At 49.1% G+C, this 22,026-nt stretch overlaps 3 protein-coding genes across 3 annotated transcripts in view; 1 reads left to right on the top strand and 2 right to left on the bottom strand.

The window, feature by feature from the left end:
• chd3 (chromodomain helicase DNA binding protein 3) overlaps positions 1-2,568 on the top strand; it is a 21,973-nt gene extending 19,405 nt beyond the window's left edge. The window contains 1 exon segment of the mRNA XM_062560847.1: positions 1,916-2,568. Within this exon segment, the coding sequence (XP_062416831.1) occupies positions 1,916-2,019 (104 nt within the window). The 3' untranslated portion in view covers positions 2,020-2,568.
• Positions 2,569-4,702: 2,134 nt separating this feature from the next.
• Positions 4,703-13,567, bottom strand: tnfsf12 (TNF superfamily member 12). The gene is made up of 5 exons (XM_062560848.1): positions 10,426-13,567; positions 9,049-9,130; positions 7,458-7,514; positions 6,973-7,226; positions 4,703-6,706 (listed from the first exon to the last, which is right to left on the bottom strand). The coding sequence occupies exons 1-5, from the start codon at positions 10,597-10,599 to the stop codon at positions 6,431-6,433; spliced, it is 843 nt and encodes a 280-aa protein (XP_062416832.1). The 5' UTR covers positions 10,600-13,567; the 3' UTR covers positions 4,703-6,430.
• A 64-nt stretch (positions 13,568-13,631) lies between these two features.
• On the bottom strand, positions 13,632-15,682 carry sat2a.1 (spermidine/spermine N1-acetyltransferase family member 2a, tandem duplicate 1). Its single transcript, XM_062561209.1, has 6 exons — positions 15,386-15,682; positions 15,182-15,233; positions 14,884-14,967; positions 14,115-14,207; positions 13,960-14,018; positions 13,632-13,843 (listed from the first exon to the last, which is right to left on the bottom strand). The coding sequence occupies exons 1-6, from the start codon at positions 15,446-15,448 to the stop codon at positions 13,676-13,678; spliced, it is 519 nt and encodes a 172-aa protein (XP_062417193.1). The 5' UTR covers positions 15,449-15,682; the 3' UTR covers positions 13,632-13,675.
• Between the last annotated feature and the right edge of the window lie 6,344 nt (positions 15,683-22,026).

Consider the following 22,026-nt stretch of genomic DNA (forward strand, 5'->3'; position numbering starts at 1 on the left):
TGTGTTTCCCCGTGGCGCGGGTGAGAGAGAAGTGCGCTCTGCTTAAGAGTCTATTCGTGGCCGTCCCACAGGGGGGGAAGATTCATGATCCGATCCTCTCCGGTTCCAGCTGCGCGCTCCAGTGGAAAAGAGTTCATTTTGTGTAGATGAGTGTGTGACCTCGTGTGCCTGTGTGTGTGTGTGTGTGTGTTTTGCTCGTTGCAGGCCTCGCTCCTCCCCAGGTCAACAGTGATGCTGTAACTTGCTCATTATAAAGATGATCAAAGTGCTTTACAAGTGAGGGACACTGCAGATGATTGGCAGGGTCCCATTTCTTCTTTTTTTCTCTTTTTGAAAAGGAGGACTTCCTTTTCTTCTCATCCCGCCTTGTCAGCTCCACGGGGGGAAAGATTTAGATTTCCCAAAGAGGGTCGTAAAATAATATCGAGTGTCAGTGGAAAACATTAAAAATCCCACCCGGATTTTAAAAAGTCAGTTATTCAATTTCAGTCCCATTTTATCCTCCTGTTTTTCTCAATCTATCAGAGTAAAAACAGATAAACACTTTCACAAAGAAATAATCAGAAGATGCACCTTTGACCTCTGTGGGATGGTCAGATATAGAATAAAACCCTCATTGTGCTGCATCTGTATCTACTGTGACTACTTGGAAACATCCACAGAACAAAGGATAGTAGTAGGAGCAGTAGAAGTAGGAGTAGTAGTAGTAGTAGTAGAAGTAGTAGCAGTAGTAGCAGTAGTAGCAGTAGGAGTAGCAGTAGTAGGAGTAGTGGTAGCAGTAGGAGTAGTAGTAGCAGTAGCAGTAGCAGTAGTAGTAGTAGTAGTAGTAGAAGTAGTAGCAGTAGTAGTAGCAGTAGTAGTAGCAGTAGTAGCAGTAGCAGTAGTAGAAGTAGGAGTAGTGGTAGCAGTAGAAGTAGTAGTAGTAGTAGAAGTAGTAGCAGTAGTAGTAGCAGTAGTAGCAGTAGTAGTAGCAGTAGCAGTAGTAGAAGTAGGAGTAGTGGTAGCAGTAGTATTAGTAGTAGCAGTAGCAGTAGTAGTAGCAGTAGTAGCAGTAGCAGTAGAAGTAGGAGTAGTGGCAGTAGTAGTAGTAGTAGCAGTAGCAGTAGCAGTACAAGAAGCAGTAGTAGTAGAAGTAGTAGTAGTAGTAGTAGAAGTAGTAGCAGTAGTAGCAGTAGTAGCAGTAGGAGTAGCAGTAGTAGGAGTAGTGGTAGCAGTAGGAGTAGTAGTAGCAGTAGCAGTAGCAGTAGCAGTAGTAGTAGTAGTAGTAGTAGAAGTAGTAGCAGTAGTAGTAGCAGTAGTAGTAGCAGTAGTAGCAGTAGCAGTAGTAGAAGTAGGAGTAGTGGTAGCAGTAGAAGTAGTAGTAGTAGTAGAAGTAGTAGCAGTAGTAGTAGCAGTAGTAGCAGTAGTAGTAGCAGTAGCAGTAGTAGAAGTAGGAGTAGTGGTAGCAGTAGTATTAGTAGTAGCAGTAGCAGTAGTAGTAGCAGTAGTAGCAGTAGCAGTAGAAGTAGGAGTAGTGGCAGTAGTAGTAGTAGTAGCAGTAGCAGTAGCAGTACAAGAAGCAGTAGTAGTAGAAGTAGTAGTAGTAGTAGTAGAAGTAGCAGCAGTAGTAGTAGAAGTAGCAGTAGTAGTATCAGTAGTAGTAGTAGTGGTAGTAGTAGAAGTAGCAGTAGTAGTAGTACCAGTAGTAGTAGTAGCAGTAGTAGTAGTACCAGTAGTAGTAGTACCAGTAGTAGTAGTACCAGTAGTAGTAGTAGCGGTAGTAGTAGTAGCAGCAGTAGCAGTAGCAGTAGTAGCAGTAGCAGTAGCAGTAGTACTAGTAGCAGTAGTAGTAGTAGTAGTATACCAGTAGTATATATTAGTACAATAGAGTCGTGCATTGGTTCCACTGACATCACTCGCTCTGTCCCCCCCGCAGCGCTGAACGGGCCCCCCATGTCCGTGAAGAAGGAGCGGGAAGCCGAGCTGCTCGTCAACCGGCGGGAGCAGCGCAGCGGAGAGGTCATCTGCATCGACGACTAGACGCACGCACACACACGCACACACACGCACACACACACACACACACACACTCAGAGAGAGACATCTGTTATCGTGGTGCGGTCAGAGCGTTGCGCCACACATCCAGTATTAAAACACATTGACTTGAGATTGTGCTTCATTAAGGGCAAGTCCTCTAAAACGTCGTGGACCGGTACACCCCCTCAGAACTCCAATCGCACACACGTTTTGCGCACACAAACGCACCGACAGACACGCACCCGCAGCACATAAGTGTCTCACAACTTCACGTGACCCTTTCTAGTCTGCCTCAAACCATTATACTCCTCATACGTGTGGAGTGTGTGCCTCTTCACACGGGCCCCCTCCTCTTGGGATGCTTCTAACCTCATCTACACACACACGCACACGCACGCACACACACACACACACACACACACACACACACACACAGACACAACGCTGAACCCACCTCAATCCTAGAAACATATAGATCCCAACAATAAAGCCATGTAAGCTTCCTCCCCCTCCTCCTCCTCCTCCAGCTGCATGTTAAAACACTCCACCCCCTCCCCCCCCCCGCGCCCCCCCCCCCTCCTGAAGCATGCGCTAATCACAATAACGCCGTCTCGCCGGAAAAGGAAGGAGGAGAGAAAGATGGCGCCGGTTTCGATGCGCTTTCTCAGCCCCGCGGCTTTTTTTTGACCACAGTACTTATTTGCCGCCGGGTCACCAGTTTGTGTAAAGAGCTTTGAGGTCTTTTTAAGGGGGGGGGAGTAGGGGGGAGGGGGGGGGGGGGGGTGGGGGGGGTTGTGATGCTATTTTTTCAGAAACCTCATATGAATGTTTATAACCTTTTCATAGGCAAGTCAGTGTTATTAAAACCCGTCCGTCACCCTGAACGCTCCTCTTGACGACCCCCCCCCCCCCCCAAAAAAAAAGTTTGTATTTCCTTCCACAAAACCCTGTGATATACTTTGCATATTTAAACGCCCCATTCGTGTTTTTCTTGTGTTTTTACTCTCACGATTCAAAGTATTGTCGATGTTGCTGTTGTTCTCGCTTGTTGCTATTTGAGAAAAAAAGCTTCTACCAAAACAGACGTTTGGGGGTTTTTTTGTCTTTTTTTTTTTTTTTTGGTAACGGGGGGGGGGGGGGGGGACACACCATGAAAGAGACGCTCCGCCATGTCCGAACTATAATTACGGGAGAACGAAGAAGTTGAGCTAACTTCAGAGGTAGACGTATCACAAGGAAAACAATCTGGGGGCTTGTAAAGGACATATACGTATATATATATATATATATATATATATATATATATATAAAATAGGCCATGTGTAACCCTAAATGCTTCTATGAGCAGAGAGGAAATGTATTCTATCTTACCCCAGTAAAAACACTGCTATTATCTCGAGGGAAACCCAAGGCTGTGGGGAAATCCATTTTATATGCCGCGGCCATTAAAAAAAAAAACGCCTTAAACGTAGCTGAACAAATGTAAAGTCATGGAACTGAATTTAAGAACCTGATGTCAACCCTTAAAAAAAAACAAAAAAACAGTAGCGACTGTAGGAGTTAGTTTAATGCAGTGGACATTTTACGTTGACCTTCCCCAGGAAATAGTCCGAGGCCATTTCACAAATTCTGTTTCATACGAACGTGTTTCTGCTGCCCCTTAACTTAAAAAACGTTAAAAGCACTTAGCTCTTTCCCCCCCCCCCCTTCTCTGTCCTCCCCCCAGATGTGTTCTGTTCAGTTCTGGTTACCTTGTGTCACTGTACGTAGTGGTGCCGATCAAATGATGAGTGGCGGCGAAACATGTTGATCTTTTTTTCTTTTTCATTCTTTCTTTTTGTTGTTTGTAATAAAACGGAATAAAATGATAAAGAACTGTGTGTGTTTTCGTTGGGAGGGGAGGGAGGGGGGGGGTTCAAAGTTCAAAAAGTGTTGTGATGAGGAAGTGGGTTTCCTGTTGTACATACTGTTTAAGTGTAGCTGCAGTACTAAAAGATCAACACAAAAATAAGCTTTATTCTTCTGTCTTTGGTTGCGTTTTTAACCCAAATACTTCAGGGTTCAGTCCTAATTAGCGAATGCTAACATGCTAGCATTAAAAAATGTATATAAAAAAGTTGTATTCATGCTAATCACAGCTCAACCCGCCGGCAAGAGGTTTCATTTGAACCTTTTCCTTTATAAAAAGAGGATTTATTCATTTTTCCAACTGCTAGTTAGCATACTTACACCAATTAGTTGTAATCCTTCATCTCAAATATCCCACCTGACACCGGGCCGAAAGGATGGTGTGTGTGCAGTTTGATTTCATTCCATCGAATTGGATCCACTCAAGTAAACGCAGCTTGAAAAAGCCTGTATACGCACACAAAATGTGTACTCCTACTCATATTTTGGTCCATTCAGAAAAACAGCCGTCTTCGGAGACCAATAATTGCCGTCAATCCGCTGATGATGATGATGATGATGATGACGATGTGCAGTGACTCAGCGTCTCCTCTTCACACACACACACACACACGCACACACAGACACTTAAACCATGACCATGAGCAGCAGATGGGTGGTGATTCATGATGATCAAGAGTTAAGAGTCACTCTGTTTACTGTTATCTCGGTTCTATAATTACTCCTCTTTGGGCTTTGTTCAAACCAAGCGACTTCTCACACACTCCACAAATGTCAATCCGCTTTAAATCAGCTCTAAATTTATTATAAAAACCCATCCAATCAACATTTGCTCACTTCTTTTTCTTTCTTTTTTTTTGGAGGCACACAAGCTGTTTTTCATGTATCAAAGTTTGAAGGAACACAAAAAGTTCATTCAACAGTTATGATGGAAAAAAAAAAAAATCAAAAAAAGCCCCGACATTGCATAAAAACGTCTTCACAAGACTCCACGAGATGTGATGAAGAACTTTGACATATAGAAAAATAGGAATTTCAGCAGAAAGTGTGTGTGTGTGACTTTTTAGGAAGTGAAAGCAGAGCTGGCTGCTCGAGTGTGTGTGTGTGTGTGTGTGTGTGCATGTATGTGTGTTACTGGGTGGTGCTGACAGGGAAACATGAGGTGCAGGAGGCGGCGGGGGGGTGGGGGGGGGGGTGGGGGGGCTGATTGTGGTAGTGGAGGCTGAGAGACACACAAAGAGGAAGAAGAGAAAAAACAGTGAGGAAATCGCACATGACGATAACGCCGAGGTTTCAAAATCGGCCATTTTTTTTCCCCCGATATATAAAACATGGACGCCTCGCTCGCTGCAGTAAAGTGCTGAGGAGGAACCCGGTGCGGTTTCGTCCACAAAAAACTACTTATAAACAAGAGTGGGAGTTCTGAACCCGCTGCCGGAAATACACCCTGTTTGCGTTGTAGCGGGGGAATATCACAGAAAGCAGCGGCACGCGAGGAAAATGGAAGGAATTTTGAAAAGTGAAGAAGGCGCCTCATTCCATGAGGATCGGGTTTCATTTGGACTTTAAGCCTCGTTCCTCCCGTTGTCTGCCAGGTCATCGAAATGTTTACGACCCTTATAAATGAAAAGTAATTGTGTTTATGAGCCGTTTTTTGTTCCCTTCTTTAGGAAACTATTCAATTAAGAGTCACCTACAGGCCAAAGTGCTAACGGGCAAAGCTAACATGCTAACATAAGGCGGCAAACATTGTAAACATTATACCTGCGGAAACGTACGCACGTTGACGTTGTCATGGTGATCAGAGGACCAACATGCTCAATGATCTTGTTTTCCAATACAAAAACAGTGTAATATTTAACGTCACTTTTGCACTTAATGCACTTATTGTGAGTCGCTTTGGATAAAGGCGTCGTAATGTGGGAACAGAGGCAAAGCTATATTTTAACCTTTGAACCTTGCTGAGCAAAGTAGAGCCCATAACCCCCGCACTCAAAAATCAACCTTTTTAGAAAAAGATTCACATCTTTCGCCGTCGTTTGAAATTTCAGAAAGGTAAAATATGTGCGAAGCGCAATACAAAATGTTACAAAAAAAAAAAAAAAGACTTCACACACACACACACACATCGATCATATGATTCACACACGTATAAAATAGTGTCGACAACCGGCGTTATAGTGTCGAGGGGGTGCTCTCGGCTCCTGGAGGCACCCGGGGGGGGGGGGTGGTGTATAGAGAGAGAGAGAGAGTGGAAGGTGCTTTGGCCGCATTAAAGACGGGCGCAGGCCCGGGGGGGGGGGGGGGGGCAAGGGGGGGGCAACGGGAGTGTCTGTGCGTTGCCGAAAAACAGCACCTCGGGGTAACAAAAATAAAAAATGAATTCCACAACTTCCACGAATGTCCGGGTCGTCTTTCATATCAAGGTCATTTTTTCGTTTTGACCATTTTTTCAGGGGGGGGGGGCAGAAGACGAAGAAGATCTGGCGTCCGGGTCGCCCCCCCCTCAGTTGACCTTGAAGATGCTGAAGACGTGCAGCGAGGCCGCGGGGTCGCCCAGGGTGTGCAGCCGGAAGGCGGAGCCCGTGACGGCCTGCAGCTCGGCGCCGCGGTCCAGCCGCAGCAGGCCGGACACCTGGCAGGGCTTCAGGAAGTGGAAGCGGTGGGGGCCGGCGGAGGGGGTCGTCCCGTAGCCCTCCAGGCACTGCAGCTTCTGGGGCCTCAGGCCCCTCGTCACCACGTCCAGCTTCACGTACTGGGACTGCTGCTCGTTGAACAACACCTGGGGAGACAGGGGGGGGGGGGGAGAGGGTGACGGCCTTCGGACGGAGGGGGGGCTAGTACCCTAAAACCTGATACATCGAACTCGCGTACCACTAAATGGCCGCAGTACAAAATAAAAGCCCCTTTTTTTTGTGGTGTGGCGTCTCTGCTGAACCACTTCGCCTCCGGGAGCCAAAAGTTAATCAGGAGCGAAGGACTAGCAAAGGTCAAAGGTCAAAGACAAGACGAGGGCCCGGTGCCTCCACCGGGGGGCAACGAACTCACCTGGCAGAACAGGAAGTAGACGCCCGCCTTCTCCACGGTGAAGGTGCCTTCCTCCTTGTTGTACCTCACCGCTTTACTCATATTCAACGTCCTCTCCTCCCAGCCCTTTATCACACCTCCCTCTCCACTGACACACACACACACACACACGCGCACACACACACGGTGAATCACCTCACAGACGAAAACCTCACAGGGATCTCTCCAGCCCTCATTTTTATGAGCCTTACCTTGCTGAGAGGAGACTTTGGTTACTGGCGGAAAGCAGAGGGGACGTTTCGGGTTATTGGGGGGAAAAGGGGGAGAAAAGAGGAAAGTCAATTAAGATTTTTACGAGCTCAATCACATCGCGGGTATGTGATTGAAAACCACTTCAGCAGATGCTACACGAGACGGCGAGGGAGGGAGGGAGGGGGGGGAGGGGGGGGGAGGGGGTGAGGGTGAGGGGAGGGGAGGGGGTGGGGGGGATCTGTCAAGCCACTTACTCTCGAAATGAGACGCCGCTTTCTTTCCGTTCCCATTCCTCCCTCGCGGCGCCCCCCCTTTTTTTTCGAAAAAGGCAAGGAGAGACAAGAGCATGAGCGGGCGGAAGGTAAAAACAAGCGCACCCGCGTGCATCCACCTCGGCGTGTTGGTTTCAGGCTCTTTGTTTTGTTTTTCTTGAAACAGATGGGCAAAGGATTTCCTGTCACGTGCTTCGAAATATTTCCCTCAAAGTGTTATTTTAGGTCAAAAGCGTTTTTTCTCTTTCTTCTTTTTTTTGGGGGATTTTTTTTTATTTTTTATAAATGCCTGTGGTGGCTAATGTTCGTGCCAGCTGGTCGCAGTCATCTAGAACACACAGAGAAACCCAGAGTGGAGGATGGATGGAGGATGGATGGAGGAGGATGGAGGAGGATGGAGGAGGATGGAGAGGGCGAAGACGTGACGGGCAGCGGATAAGTGAGACGCATTAAATGTGGCTCGGGACGAGAATAAGAGAGATGAAATGCCAGAGGGGGGGGGGGGGGTCAAAAAGGGTCTTTGGCTGCTAGGAGTTGATTAAGAACAGAGTGAACCGACAGCCACGGCTCGGATAAATACAATAAATAACACAAAGCGCTAGAAAAAGGCTCTCTGGTTACTCCAGGTTTATTTTAGCTTCGTGGTCGTCGCGCGGGGGGGGGGGGGGGGGGAGTGATTTCAGACGCAGATACGAGCCGAAACACTGTGCGGCCCAAACACACACACACGCTGTGCGGGAATATTAAGTCTCCGCTAAAACCACTCGCAGGTGGGTGACCCTGCCGATTCGGGACCGGCTCTGCGGCGGGGGGGAAGATGGAGGGGGGGGGGGGGGGCGCGTGAGGCCTCGGGGGCCGGCGCCGGTTTCCTGTCAGTCACCGGCCTTCCACAAACTGGAAAAAGCTGCTTGGGCTTCCCCCCCCACCCCAACCAACTTTCTGAACACCTCTAATTGCGTTTCTGGATACGTGGGATATCGCTGACATCGGCGCGGATATCCGTGTGGTTTTTTGTGCTGCCGTCCCAGTGAGAGGCCCCTTGGTCGAAATTCGGCGAGGGGGAAGCCGAGGAGCGGACAATGGTGACAGTGATGCAAGCGTGCGCGGGGTGTGCGCGGGGGCGGGGGCGGGCTATAAATACGCCAATGATAGGTCATCAGATATCACCGCTTTCACAACAAATCAGAGCCGCGTCGAGGGGGGAGAAAAAGAAGAAAAGAGAAAGAAAAAAAAAAAAGGAAAAGAAAAATGCTATTTCATTGCCCAAAAGCGTGCAACAAGGCCTCGCTCTCGCTGCTCCAGCTGGGCTTTTTTTTTTGCTCCTCCCCCCCCCCCTCTCTCTCTTCATTCCTGGGCCCGTTCTGGTCAGACCTGTAATTTCTGAAACAAGCATCCAGCTTCTTCTTCTTCTTCTTCCTGCATCAACTTTTAGCAGCGGGTTTGTGCCTCGACCAGAGTGGCCCGTGGCCAAGCGTGTGTGTTAAACCTTCTCTCTCTCTCTCTGTGGTGATTCGTTTTGTTATGGGGGGGGGAGGGGGGGTGGGCGAAGTAAGCCACTGGATATTGAAAATACCGTCTCTCTTCACTCGCTGTCCCACCAGCAGCTCTCTCTTCTCCAGGATGAGCTGAACAATGGCCTTCCTCTGGGTATTGACCTGTTAAAAGAAGAGAGAGGGGGGGGGGGTAAAGAAAGAAAGAAAGAAAGAACCATTAAAAAACTGACTTTGGTCACATAAACAGGCTTCGTCCTTTTTAGAAGAGGTCCACTTCCTCAGAGACGGGTTGCGACACGGAACGTCTTTGGTTTGCATTTCTGTCATCTTTAACTCTAAAGGAAAGTTTCCAAATCTTGGCTGGGGGGGGGGGGGTAAGGGGGTATAGGGGGGGGGGGGTGGGCTCAGTGAAAGTCTAAATTTACTGCCACTGTGGAAATGGAGGCAGCGAGCCGCTCTTCGCTCTCCAGACGCGCACTCACTGGCTCTCATCAGCGACTTGGCCCGCGGTCAAATGGACAGAACGGGGGGCCCCTTGGGAAAGGCTCCAGCATCAACACTCCACGTGTCCAATTTTGGGATATGCGTGTGTGTGTGTGTGCGTGTGTGTGTGTGCGCGCGCGTGCGGGTCTGTCAACAGGATACACAGCCAACCTGTCCTCCTGCTCTCCGATCCAGTGCCACCTGGTTTTGTAAATACCGCAAACTTGAAACCAGAAGAGATTCCATCGACTCCCTTTTGGCAGAGATGTTCATTTTCTCGTGTGATGCAACACCACCCCCCCCCCCCCCCCCACCCCCCCCCCCCCCCCCCCCCAGTCAGGTTGTGTGGAGTCACACACACACACACACACACTCAAAACCGAACCATGCATGAGATTGAATCGCTGAAGTTGGGAGCGACCCCGACGTCGTGCACGAGAAGCGGCGAAAAAAAAAAGGCTTTTTACACTTGACACACTTTGTTTTCGCCTCGAGGCCCTTCGGCCGGTCACAAAGGGCCCCTCGCACGCCAACGAGCCGAGGCCTTCCAGGAAATCCAGATAAAAAACGGGAGCCCAATTGGCCCCAGGGTAATTAAACATGGCGGTGGGAGGAGGGCCGTGTGTGTGTGTGTGTGTGTGTGTGTGACTGCACTTATTGGTAAGCAATAAAAGTGCCAAGCAGAGAAACGGTGCAGTATAATAGAGTATGTGTGAGGAGGGGGGGGGGGGCGAATTGCATTTTTTCTATACCCCCCCCCGCGCGCAGATTCCTATAACCGCAGCCCCCCCCAAACAAAAATGTAAAAAAAAGTTACATAACACTTGAAGGTCTGCGATAGTTGCGGGCGTGTAAATATTTGTGTCGCGAGCTGCTCGTGCACGGCGGCGTCTGGGTCCGCTCTCCGTTTGTCGGCTCGCGTTTCGTCGAAGTCGCCCCCCCCCCCCACCCACCCACCCAACCCCCTCACAAACCTGCTCCACGCGGTCCTGCAGCATCCTGAAGGACTGCGACAGGTCGCGCGTCTGCCGCCAGGTCCACGCCGTGAAGAGCGCGCTGCACGCCGCCAGGGAGAGCGCCACCAGGGCGAGGGAAGCCCAGACGACCCGCAGCCGGCGCACGCTCCTCCGCTGCAGAAGCCGATGCATGTCTGTGTGCGCGCGGTCCCCGCTGTTTCTCTCCGCTCCGCGTCCCCTTCACGTCCGAGACCCACGCTCCTCCGGCTTCATTCCCGCGGAGTCCCTCCGATGTGTGTGTGTGTGTGTGTGTGTGTGGCTGCGCACACACGCACGCACGCACGCAGCACCGCCGATTGACTCAGCGTTCTTGTCTTCCCTTTAAACAGCCAGCTGGGGGCACGCACTTGGAGGTGAACTTTCCGCGCGCCGGGGCCGTGGTGCCAGCGTGCATCCGCGGGGCAAAGCAGAGCGAGGTGCGCGTGAGGAGGAGGAGGAGGAGGAGGAGGAGGAGGAGGAGGAGGAGGAGGAGGAGGAGAAGAACGGGACGCAGCGCCGCGGGGCTTCCTCCGCAGCTCGAGTCGCTCCTCATCAACTCTTGCACGCCCTTGGCAATGCGTGCCAGTCACGCGTGTGACCGTCCCTCCCGTGGCCGCGCGGGGGCGCCGCCGCGCACGACTCAAAGATGGTTCATCTCATAAATGGAATACAAGCTTTCAGACATCATAAATGTGCATATTTCTTCCATCTGTCCAACGCACAGGGACCATTTCCTCATTCCTGATCGCGGCTTGTTAAATAGTGCTCCTGCGGTTGCGTTTGATTGTATTTGAAGACGTTGTGTGCATGTATGACACATGTATGATGCATGTATCATACATGCATCATACATGTGTCATACATGTGTATGTCCGCGGATCATCTCCGACCTACGTCGCTATTTGAACATTCCATGGGGATTGAAGAACAGGAGGTGTTAGCGCGCCCTCTGCAGGTCAAGTGCAGCGTAACTGCCTAATTGGCCCTTTCTCCGGGCTCATATTATACATTTGTATGTTGGAATTTCTCCAAATGTGAATACTTTGGAATTGACACACTGGAGCCTCTGTTAGCTGCAGTCTGAGGTTTTATTCTTTTAGTGTCACAAGAATACAGGAGAACACACTTGGTTTTCAAGAACAGGTGACAACAGGAAGGCTTTTTTCATGCACGTTCTAGGTCTAACTGTAACACGGCTTTAGACGTCTACTGCATCGGGGGGTTCTGGAACGGCGAGACGCAGGAACACATCAGTGACGCCACGTGGCGTTTGGGACGACACATCACGAGAAACAATTCCAGTTATGAGCACCGGTTTACACACACACACCCGACCCGAGGCTTCTCTCTGACAACTCAAGCCACCGTTTCCCTATCACCGTGCAGCACTCGCACGCACATTAAACCCTGAATCATCTTCACTTATTGCAAACATTTGAAAGGACTCGGGCACTGACGCCGCGTAGGGAATCCACGCCGGGAACAAGGTTGTGTGGTGTTCAAAAGATGGGGGGGGGGGGGACGTTGCAGGCGTGAAAGGTCCTAAGCATCCCCTTACTCTTTGTTGAGCATGCACTCTCCTCGTAGCATGACTGCAGATCAAATGTAACGGGAGAGGCTTTAGGCCGAGGGGGTCCAAAGTATACCTGGAGCTAAGCTCTGATGTTTCTCTCGGTGAAAGATGAAACACTCTTAATGTTCCGGGTGAGCTGGATTTTTTTTTTTTTTTGCACAGCGAAGCAGAAGCGCACAAACGCCAAATATCCTGAGGATTAAGTTGTTGTAAACAAAGTATCAAATGAAAAATGCAAAATACACAAGCGACGGAGAAGAGTCCGTGGTTATTACTTGTTTAGAGTGATGGAAAAGAAACAACTAAATATAACCCAAAACTCGAGTCTGTTTTTCATTAAATTGCTGGAAATGATACAGAAAGCACTCTATTTATTTATTTTAAATTGGACTGGATATGAAACAGAAATGCAGGCCTGAATTATGCTCCCTTTTTCATTTCAGCAGGCCAGGTTCAAAGACACAGACTGAGCCCGGTCCAAGACTTTGATTTGCCTAAATTCCACCAGATGGATCATTTATCTCAGGATTTCAGGCTTCTTTCTTTGAAACGGCTCCAGAGGGGTTGCGTTGCATTGAGTTTCCACAATTGTCTTCCTGCAATCCTTTACCTGCACATCATCATTTAGAGCACAAAGGTAGCCCGCGGAGCAGATAAAGGGAAGGAAACGGTGCAAATGGTTGCACATTGTGCATCACGACAGCTTCACGGCACTCGGGTCGACGAGGGGGGGAGAGGGGACTCTTCGGTGCTGTTGCCAAAGTTTGTAGTAAATTTAAGGGGATGACACAGCAAAAAAAAAAAAAAAAAAATCACTCTCTCTGACCAGTCATACCATGAAATGTATAGTTCCTCTTGGCTTTGTGATGCATAAGGTTGTTGTGGAATTTTGTGCAAAGAAAAAAGAAAAAGTGTCATTTTTTTTTAGATGATTATTGTGTTAAGACTCATCTGATCAAACGGGTCAAAAACATGTCACGAGACGCGAGGACACAAAACACGGATTTCAGTGCCTCGGTAGTACTATTAAGACGTATTGCGCGTGGACGGCCCCCCCCATTCCAATACTTAAAACTGCCGCCTTGACTCCGAAAAAAAGGCACAGCAGGTACATGGCTGCGTGCAACAAGCTGCGGAAGACCGATACTTCGGATGTATTTTTTAAAATACATCATATATATATACACACACTACGTAATAACACGACAACACCACATGAAAGGAACTTGTGTTGATTTTGTGCATGAATATATTCTAATATGCAGTATAAAAAATAACCCGTTTGCTAATGCTAGCTCACAGCTAATAGAATCCGACGGTTCAATTTCAGCTTCAGGCCTGCTTTTGTTAACTTTTGTGCGAAGATTAAGAGTGCACGTTCAGTCTCCCCCACGGGGAGCTGCATATTTGTTTTTGCGCTAGCGTGAGAGCTTAGGAAGCGTGTTAACAAGGGGTAACCAGAGGAGGGGGGGGGGAGGGGACAGCCCCAACAAACAGTCAATTACTTCAATGATCCGAGAAGTCGGCCTAACGATTGTCATCGTGTTTGGAACGGGGGGGGGGGGAGGGGGGGGGCGCTCTTTTCCCTGCATTGAGCGACCTGATCCGCCGCCCCCCCCCCCCCCCCCCCCCCCCCACACACACCCTGGCGGCGGCCTACGGCTGGGCCAGGTGCTGCAGCGCCTCGCCCTCGCAGCGCATGCAGTGGTAGCCCATGCTGGCGGTGACGTCCACGCTGCCCTGGCTGAGGTAGAAGTCCAGGGACGGTTTGTTCCAGTCCAGGACGGTGAAGTTGAGCTGGCTGCAGCCGGCGGCCAGGCCCAGCTGCGGGTTGAAGGAGGGAAGGAGGGAAGGAAGGAGGGAAGGAAGGAAGCGGCGTGAGGACGGGAAGCGACGCTGCGGGGGCCGAAGGTCAAATCGGGGCCCGGTGTTTTACTCACCTGAGCCACCTTGCTCATGAGCGCTTTGCCGATGCCTTTCCCTGAAAAGAGATCAATTACTTTAGAATCACTTTAGAGCTATTTTTATTTTATGTCAAAGCTTCTTTTTTCTTTTTTTTTTTCTCCTGGCCACAAAGTGCATCGTACCTCTGAACTCGGCATCACGTACAAATCCTCCATGTACACGGCTCTGCCGGACCACGAGCTATAGGAGTAAAAGTAGAGTGCGTACCCAATCTTTGTGTGGCCTGAAGATAAAAAGGAACAGAAAACATGTGAACCAACTTGAAACGTAGTCATTTTATATATATATACACCACTAATTGATGCAACTTATTGAAATGTTTCTTTGCACTTCGCGCCTGTAGTTTTCGGGAAAGAGGCCCGACAGAGACGGACAAACCTGGTAACCTAGCAACCAGCGTCACATCTTGCTCCTCTAAAGAACCGTTCAGAATGTACCAGAGATCACGACGCTCGCGAATGGACTTTCGAACCCAGGTCGCAGGCTTCAAAAGGCACTCCAGTGCACGTCAGTCCACACGGGGTGTGTGTGTGTGTGTGTGTGTGTGTGTGTGTGAGAGAGTGAGAGCTAGGCCTCTGATTATCTCACGGGGGACACGACCAAAGCTTTTACACGTGGGAGGACGATTTGAGGCATGTCGACCATCAGGTCGAGCCCATTTTAAGCATGGGGGGGGGGGGGGGGGGGACTCAAGCCCAAAGTAAAGGATTGATCAGTGTAGAATTGCGTAGAAGGAGTAAAAAAAAAAAAGAAAACGCTGCATGTCAGAGGTGTGGACAGAGTCCAAAAAGCGAGGTCACGACGGGCCATAAAACCGCCTGCTGTTACGTCGCGGATCACTCGAGCACCATCACGGGGTGCTCACAGCTCCTCCTCCTCCTCCTCCTCCTCCTCCTCACCGTCTTTGGTTTTGAGCTGTTCTGACACCTCGGCGACGATCCCGTGGAAGAACGGGTTCTTGGAGAAGCCGTCCTGCTCCAGGTCTGCGCATGAAACACACAAAAGGAATTCAGAGAATTCACCTCACATAGATGTGGATCAGAACTACTGTTACATACTATTATATTACTATTATAACCTGTTACATTACTACACTTCTGCAACGTTTGTATCATTTAAATCTACTGAATTTCTACAGATATATACATATGTTTCTGTCTTCCTGCTATATGTCTGTGTGTCTCTCCCCCCCCTTACCTCTCTGCGTGACTTTCACCTGGTCCGCCACTTTCTCATATTCGGCCAACTCCTGTGCAGAAGAACACTACGTCACTCAGCGGGCTTCCGACATCGGAAATATCAACAAAGTGTCCTTAGATCGTGTCAGTATATTACATGAGTGCACACTGCGCATGCGTGCGCGCTGCGAATAAATGACATACAAAAAAAAGGGGGGCTCACCAGGATCATCCGCGCGACGTCCTTGCAGTCCTCCACGTTGGCTGCGCGGATCGAGAAGTCCATGTTGTGTGAAGGTACGACGGCGTCGAGATGCTGGCGGATCGGTCCGGACGGGGAAAGGACTGCGGAGGTCACCGGCTCCTCGACGCAAAACCCCCACGATGCCACCGGCTCAGAGCGAACCTCCCACCGGAAGCGAGGGCACTGGGTATGCGTTTAGACGCCTCCTTGGCCGTGTCTCATTTCTTGCTCGGCAGCCTCGGGAGGGCCCAGCCTTGGCGGTCTGCGCGGGCCGGGTCCTGCAACGACCGGACGCGAGGGGAGGGGGGGGTGGACTTCCTGGTTGCGTCATCAGGTTTTTCTCCATTGCTCAAATCAAATTTGCACAGAACATTCATACCAAAATGAATAATACCCTTTGATTTGTCCTCTGGATAATCTTTACAATTAACACAAAAAAAACACGTTAGAAATGGGGGCGTAATGCACACTGTGGCCTCTAGGGGGCCCTAGTAACGTATTAGACTGGAGTTCAACTCTTCAACGTACAGAAGCTTGAAAACGTTGTGTTCAGTAGGCTAAATTAATCATTTTCATTTATTTATATGAGTGCATACAAAATACAACTATTGTACATGATATCTCTGGAAAGAATCCTTGCTCTTGAGCGTAATTAAAGCAGCAGAGCCCCCCCCCCCCCATGCCATTTATAGCAAATTAGCTGTTGATGAACTTCACACATAAACATCATACATACATTTCATTGTTATTTATTAATTCCAGAAACAATCATAACCAAGCTGGATTTCACTTAGTTAGTTTGTTCCACACCGCAGAGGTTATATTTAGTTCAAACGGCCCGTGATGACGCACACTGTGGACATGTCATCAAAGTGTGAATTTCACCGACCTCATGGAGTTATGACGTTTCTCGTGGGACATGACGGCGCGTCCCCACCGACCGGAGCGCTGGGATGAGGAACCGAGAGAGGAAGGGAGGATAGTAGCCGCATGATTTAATGAATCACTCACAACGAAGTACACAAATAAGTGGGTGACTATTGATGTAATATGGATAAAAGCACCCGATATTTCGTAGTTATATACGGAATGGATGACGTGAAATGACTTTTTCTTACTCAAGCATTCACCCCTTTGAGTCAGAAAATATCTCACTGATCCTCTGATATCAGCTGCTAAATTTTGACATTTGACATTAATTAAACATAAGTCACGATTCAGTTTATGGTCCTTTTTGAGTCTGAAATCCTTTTTTATTTGTCTATTGACAGCACAAACAAACAGGGGTGGCATGCTGGTGCTGGTTCATGTTGATGTTGTGATTACGCGGAGAGCTGTTTTTACCCTTGAGGCACCTGGGAAAAAATTAAACTTTCCATCTCCGCAGGCAGAAGCTGAGGTCAGGCCCAAAATAAATAAATAACTAAAAAAAACCTTCAGGATTTGCATTTTCATTCACGTCTTCGTCTCAGGATGCAGCTTTGAAGTCGGGGAACAGCCAAAGTCGACCCACCCGGACAGTGTTTTTTATTTTATTTATTTTTTCCAGTGTGAACTACCCATGCAGATGTATTGTTTCATGTCCTCTCAAAGCCTCGGCCCTTCGGCCTAAGAGTCCAGCGATGATGTTTAGCCATGTTCAAAGTCTGACTTGAGCCTTAATAATTGATGAAGGATTCAGAGTTTGATGTTTAATGGAAAAAAATCCTAATTAAGAAGCGCTTTGGGTCTGACTTTTATCCCGCATACACACACACACACACACACACAGGGGTGTTCATGAATCTCTGTATGAATAGAAGAATGCGGCGAGCCTTCGGGGCTAAAAATACACTCACGAGCGTTTCAAACAGAACACGGCATTCTGCAGAGCGCAGGGTGGGGAGGAAATGAAGTGGGGGGGGGGGGGGGTTCGCTGGGCCCGCTTCAGATGCCCCGTATCCAGCTTTCTCCTGAAAAATCCGCCTGTGTGTGTGTGTGTGGCTATTAAAGGGCTATTTATAGCCACGGCAGGGGCGGCGGCGGGGGCCCTTTAAGGCTGACTAATGGCCCCCTTTCCATACGACGCAAGCACGAGCAACCAGAGCTCTGCCCCCCCCCCCCCCCCCCCGTTTTGCATCAGCCAGCCGGTGACGTGCGCACGAGAGAGAGAACGAAAGCGCTTTCACAGACGCACTGCAGGCCTCACAGGTGGCTGGAAGCAGTAAAAACACTGTATTAGTCAGTGGACTAGTGGGAGGAGTGGGGGGGGGGGGGGGGGGGCGGAGGGAGGGAGGGAGGGGGGGTTCACATCTGATGAACGCCGCAGGAGAAGCCACAGGCGGTTTCAGAGTGAAGGCCCACATTCGGCGGGCCGCAAAAAATGACGCGAACGACGCCATCACCCCCCCCCCCCCATCCTCCCCCGGGGTTACGTCATCCTACGAAAGTCTGGGATTTATTGCACCAGCTGCTCAAACGTTGATGACCTTTTCTCTTTTTTTTTGTTCTGTTGCTACTGTGACTTTTGAAGAACCGGTTCAATGCCCCCCCCCCAATCGCGCCGCCGCCGCGTCCATTCCGCCCCCCCCCTCGTTACACACAGCGCTGAGGTTATTCACGCCTCTGAATAGATCCCTGTGTCGGCCTTCTGTGTGTGACTGTTCGAGGGCGCATTTGGAAGCAAACTTCGCAGCCAAGTTGTGATCAAGCGTCAATGACGGAGTTTTTGTGACATCCAAATACTTCCACCGGCTGCTTTTGATTTTTTTTTTTTGTTTTTGTTTTTTTGATCGAGCTATTGTTTTTCTCTTTGAGAAGGACAGATTCAGTGATAATTGTGTCCCCCCCCCCCCCTTCAGGGTTTGGACAGGAAGCCGCCTCCTCTTCCTGTTTAGTCTAGATTTCTGATTGGTCCCCGGGCTCCGCAGCATTTCCACAACAAGGCAGTCAACGCCGCAATTGACGAATTTCTATAAAAGAGTCGAAGAAGCGGCGGACAAAGTAAGAGCCGGTCGAAATACAGTCAAAACAATGAAGGAATTTCGGGGCCCGACATCTCCGCCCTCGGCTTCCATTAAATTCCATTTTTGGGACTTTTGGAGTTTCGCTTCAAAACAAGGGGGCCCCTGCGAAGTTATCTTAGCGGCGGCGAATTAGTGGACGCGAACGCAAAGCGCGGCACAAGGCCTCGTGTTCTACTGTATCCCGAATAGCTCACCCCGGGAACGCATGTGACCACCGGAGGAAACGCTGCAATCGCATGGTTATGATTTACTGCACGGTGCCAAAACTATTTTTAGTCCACTCGCACACAGCTTAATTATACGAGTTGGACCAGTAAAACAACCGAAAGTGTGACCTTTTTACCGCTTCTTTGAAGTGTCCCCTTTCTTTCGGAAGTACGGGTTTCCGAAGATGTTCCCCTTGTTAGTGAACAATGGCGCAAAATCAATTTAATGCGTTCTAAGAAAAAAACCTGTTTTCCTCTCGGTTAACAATGAGATTGGAATGAATGGCTTCTCCGGGGAGCGTTTGCATAGTCGCCATTCGGCCTGGTTGCACCACATTGGGGGGGGCCTTCGTCGTGCCCCCCCCCCGGCCCGCTTGTTTGATACCTTCTGTTTCGGGATGCTCCTCAATGTGTTTCAATGTGTTTGTCTCTCGGCAGCTAGTGAATCACGCGAATCAAGGTTCTTTTATGAGAATTACAGTACAAGTCCAAAGTCAGCCTGGTGATTTAAGGAACTCCCACCCCCCCCCCCCCCCCTCCAGACGAAGCACTTCCTCCTGTCTGGCGCCCTTGGCTCGTGTTGTTACACTTGAAGCCTGACCAGTTAGCTCGGGCCTGCTGAGAAAAGGCAAGGAAATTAGCTCATCAGTTGACTGACGCAACCCTCCTGTAAAGATAACTAGAGGGGAGAAAAGCAAGCGCGCTGTCACCCCCCCCCACACACGGGTCCTTATAAGGCCTCCTGAGGGCCGCTCGTCGGGGCCTTCTGGCCTTTTCTGTTTTTCAACCTGAGTCATGCGATTTCTGCGAAGGAGGCGCTCACTTGGTCCGCTCGCCGTGAGACTTCAGGCCAAGTGGGAAAAGGCGGTAATTTATCATTAAACAATAACCCTTCGGGTACGTTTTTCGGGGCGAGACAAATAGCCCGACCGGCTTTCCTGTAAGGAAAAGAGAGAAGTTGTTTTTTTGTTTTTTTTTAAATCCTGGCGCTGCTCCAAAGGCAGTGTCCAGTGAAACGTTCCCGGAAAAAGAGGCACACTTCACTTTCTGTAAATTGCCAGTAAAGATCGCATCCGTGTTTTTAAGTGCGGGGTCATTTACTCTCACAACTCAAATAAAAAAAGACATGATATATATTTCTAAACCACTGATAAAAAAAAAACCCTCCAGGCTTCCCTTTGTGATCCCGGGTCTGTGCATCTGATGCACTCTCTGCCCCGTTTGGGCCTCGAGGGCAGGCGACCACGGGGGGGTTAACGGAAATTTACAGACAATACAGAATTACTTCGGACGCTGTTGCCACTGCAAACATTTTGAGTAGTTTTCCTTCGTGCTTCTGTGAAAAAGTCAAGCCGTCGTGCCCATGTGCAGGTCAACACACGGGCGAGCCGTTTTTTATTCACAATAACATCCAGTCTAATAACAGTTTGTTGTTGATGCATCAGTGAAACACAACGAAAGCCTGTGCGGCCTCAGCTGTGCTTAATGCTAATGTTAGCATGCTAACATACTCAGTACATCTACGTTGATTATTCTGGTGTTTAGCATGGATGTTGTCCACTTTGCTTAGCTCCTTAATTTAGCATGCTAACAGTAGCCGATCAGTTTGTGGGGCGGAAGGTAATGGAGATGAAAAAAAGCAAACCAAAGGAAAAAGAATGTACTTGTTTGAAATTATTATCAGGAACCCCGCAAAAAGGCACAGGAGCGGCAGCTTGTGAGAGGCACGTAAAGCGCATCCCAACACACAGGAGCACATCCTGAGGAAATCGGAACGCCTGTAGACATCAAGGCTTGGACTTGAGGGGGAAGAAATTGGACGTGTGTGTGAGTCCATGCAGGTTCTCCAAGTGTCAATCAAGCCTCCATGAGGGTTGCGCACTGCGACTGGGAATTGACGCTTAAATTCTTATCAAATGTGGCAGACCCCCCCCCCTTCGCTCATTTCCTCAGATTTGATTCCTTTGAATATCGACAAATAACAGGAAAACCTCACTACTCACTACATCCGCCCCCCCGCCCCCCACCAACACTTGTCATCTGAGTACCCGTTTTCCTTCTGTGAAACCACAAGGCCTGTTGTACTCGTTCTGGGAGGTGTGGCCTCAGAGCGGGTGATGTCTTGAATTTGACTAGATATGGTCCCCATTCAGGGGGAGTGGAGGGGGGGGGGGGGTGTTACTTCTCCTATTCTTACTTTGGTTTGACGGACACCTCAGCCGGCGTTAAAAAGACTTAAAACAGAACATTTCACACACTCCTCCGGTTTGTGTTTTTACTCCATTAGCAGCCAGCGTTCATGTCATATCTCGACGTCCTCACTCAAACGTCCTCACTAAAAACGTCCTCACTCACCTGGAGGCCCCACTGGGACCGCTGGGTGTCCAGGTGTGTGTTTACCAGGCAGGCGAATAAGCACAAAAGCTGCTCCGACTACATGCCCAGGTGTCAGGATGGTGTAACAGGAATGTTGAGACCGTGGACGACTTAATTGATGATAATGAGGATGATTAGCGTGTCCTTAGCATGAGACAGGTAGCACAAGACGTGCCACAATTAAACAGCAATGCAGTTATTAAATCTTGATGAGGTACAATAATGAGTCTACCGGATTGAACACAATGTTCTATTATTATATTCTTTTCATTGGAGAAATATAGTCTGGGATTTATATGAATATGTGCAATATGTATTCAAGATATACAGTATGAATGAAGCTAAATGCTAATGTCAACACGCTAACATCTGAGTTGTGTTAGCATGCTAACATTTTTGGTTTTGTTTTGACCTTTATTCAGCGGTTAAAACGTGATTGACAGCTCCGGGAATAGCCATGTTATTGATACGGTTCATGGGATTTAGAGCACTGGTTGTAATGGTGCCGGAGACGGATTGTTTAGTGGGTGGTTTTTTTTTGTTGCTTGCATTGGACCCTGTGATAGTAAACCGCAACACTGCGCTCCACCATTGACCCACACGTTTACATGTGATTTACAGCCGTTTGGAAAAAGAGAACTGGTCATAAAACATTTCAACCCGGGAGGGTTCGGAGCTTAATTTACTTCCTTAAAATGTCACGGTTTTGCCCCGCTTCGCGCAATAGCTGCGACTAGAGCAGAGGTCACGACCCCCGTGAGTGTGGCGAGCAAACCCAGATAACATTAACTACTGTATATCCAGAGCTAATCTAATCACCACCGAGCGCCTCTCATTGCCATCTCCCATCTTCTAAAAGTTCCTCCAAATCCCCTCGTTTCCTTTGCGGCTCGGCTGCGTCGTCTTTGATCATGAGGTGTTGTAGATTTGCCTTTTGTCTCCCCCCCCCCCCCCCCCCCCCCCCGTCGTGACTTGTGAGCACCTCCCCGAGAGGATTAGAAACTTGCCGGGTTTCAGTCGCCGCCGAGACCTT

Source organism: Pungitius pungitius, chromosome 1 (assembly GCF_949316345.1).
Source record: "Pungitius pungitius chromosome 1, fPunPun2.1, whole genome shotgun sequence".
Lineage (NCBI taxonomy): Eukaryota > Metazoa > Chordata > Actinopteri > Perciformes > Gasterosteidae > Pungitius > Pungitius pungitius.

Coding starts and splice junctions, on each gene's coding strand:
- tnfsf12 (XM_062560848.1), bottom strand. CDS start 10,599: ATGCATCGGCTTCTGCAGCGGAGGAGCGTGCGCCGGCTGCGGGTCGTC. Junction 9,131..10,425: donor TGCAGGACCGCGTGGAGCAG/GTTTGTGAGGGG, acceptor TTCTTTTAACAG/GTCAATACCCAGAGGAAGGC. Junction 7,227..7,457: donor AGCGGCGTCTCATTTCGAGA/GTAAGTGGCTTG, acceptor GCTTTCCGCCAG/TAACCAAAGTCTCCTCTCAG.
- sat2a.1 (XM_062561209.1), bottom strand. CDS start 15,448: ATGGACTTCTCGATCCGCGCAGCCAACGTGGAGGACTGCAAGGACGTC. Junction 15,234..15,385: donor ACGTCGCGCGGATGATCCTG/GTGAGCCCCCCT, acceptor TCTTCTGCACAG/GAGTTGGCCGAATATGAGAA. Junction 14,019..14,114: donor GGATTTGTACGTGATGCCGA/GTTCAGAGGTAC, acceptor GTGATTCTAAAG/TAATTGATCTCTTTTCAGGG.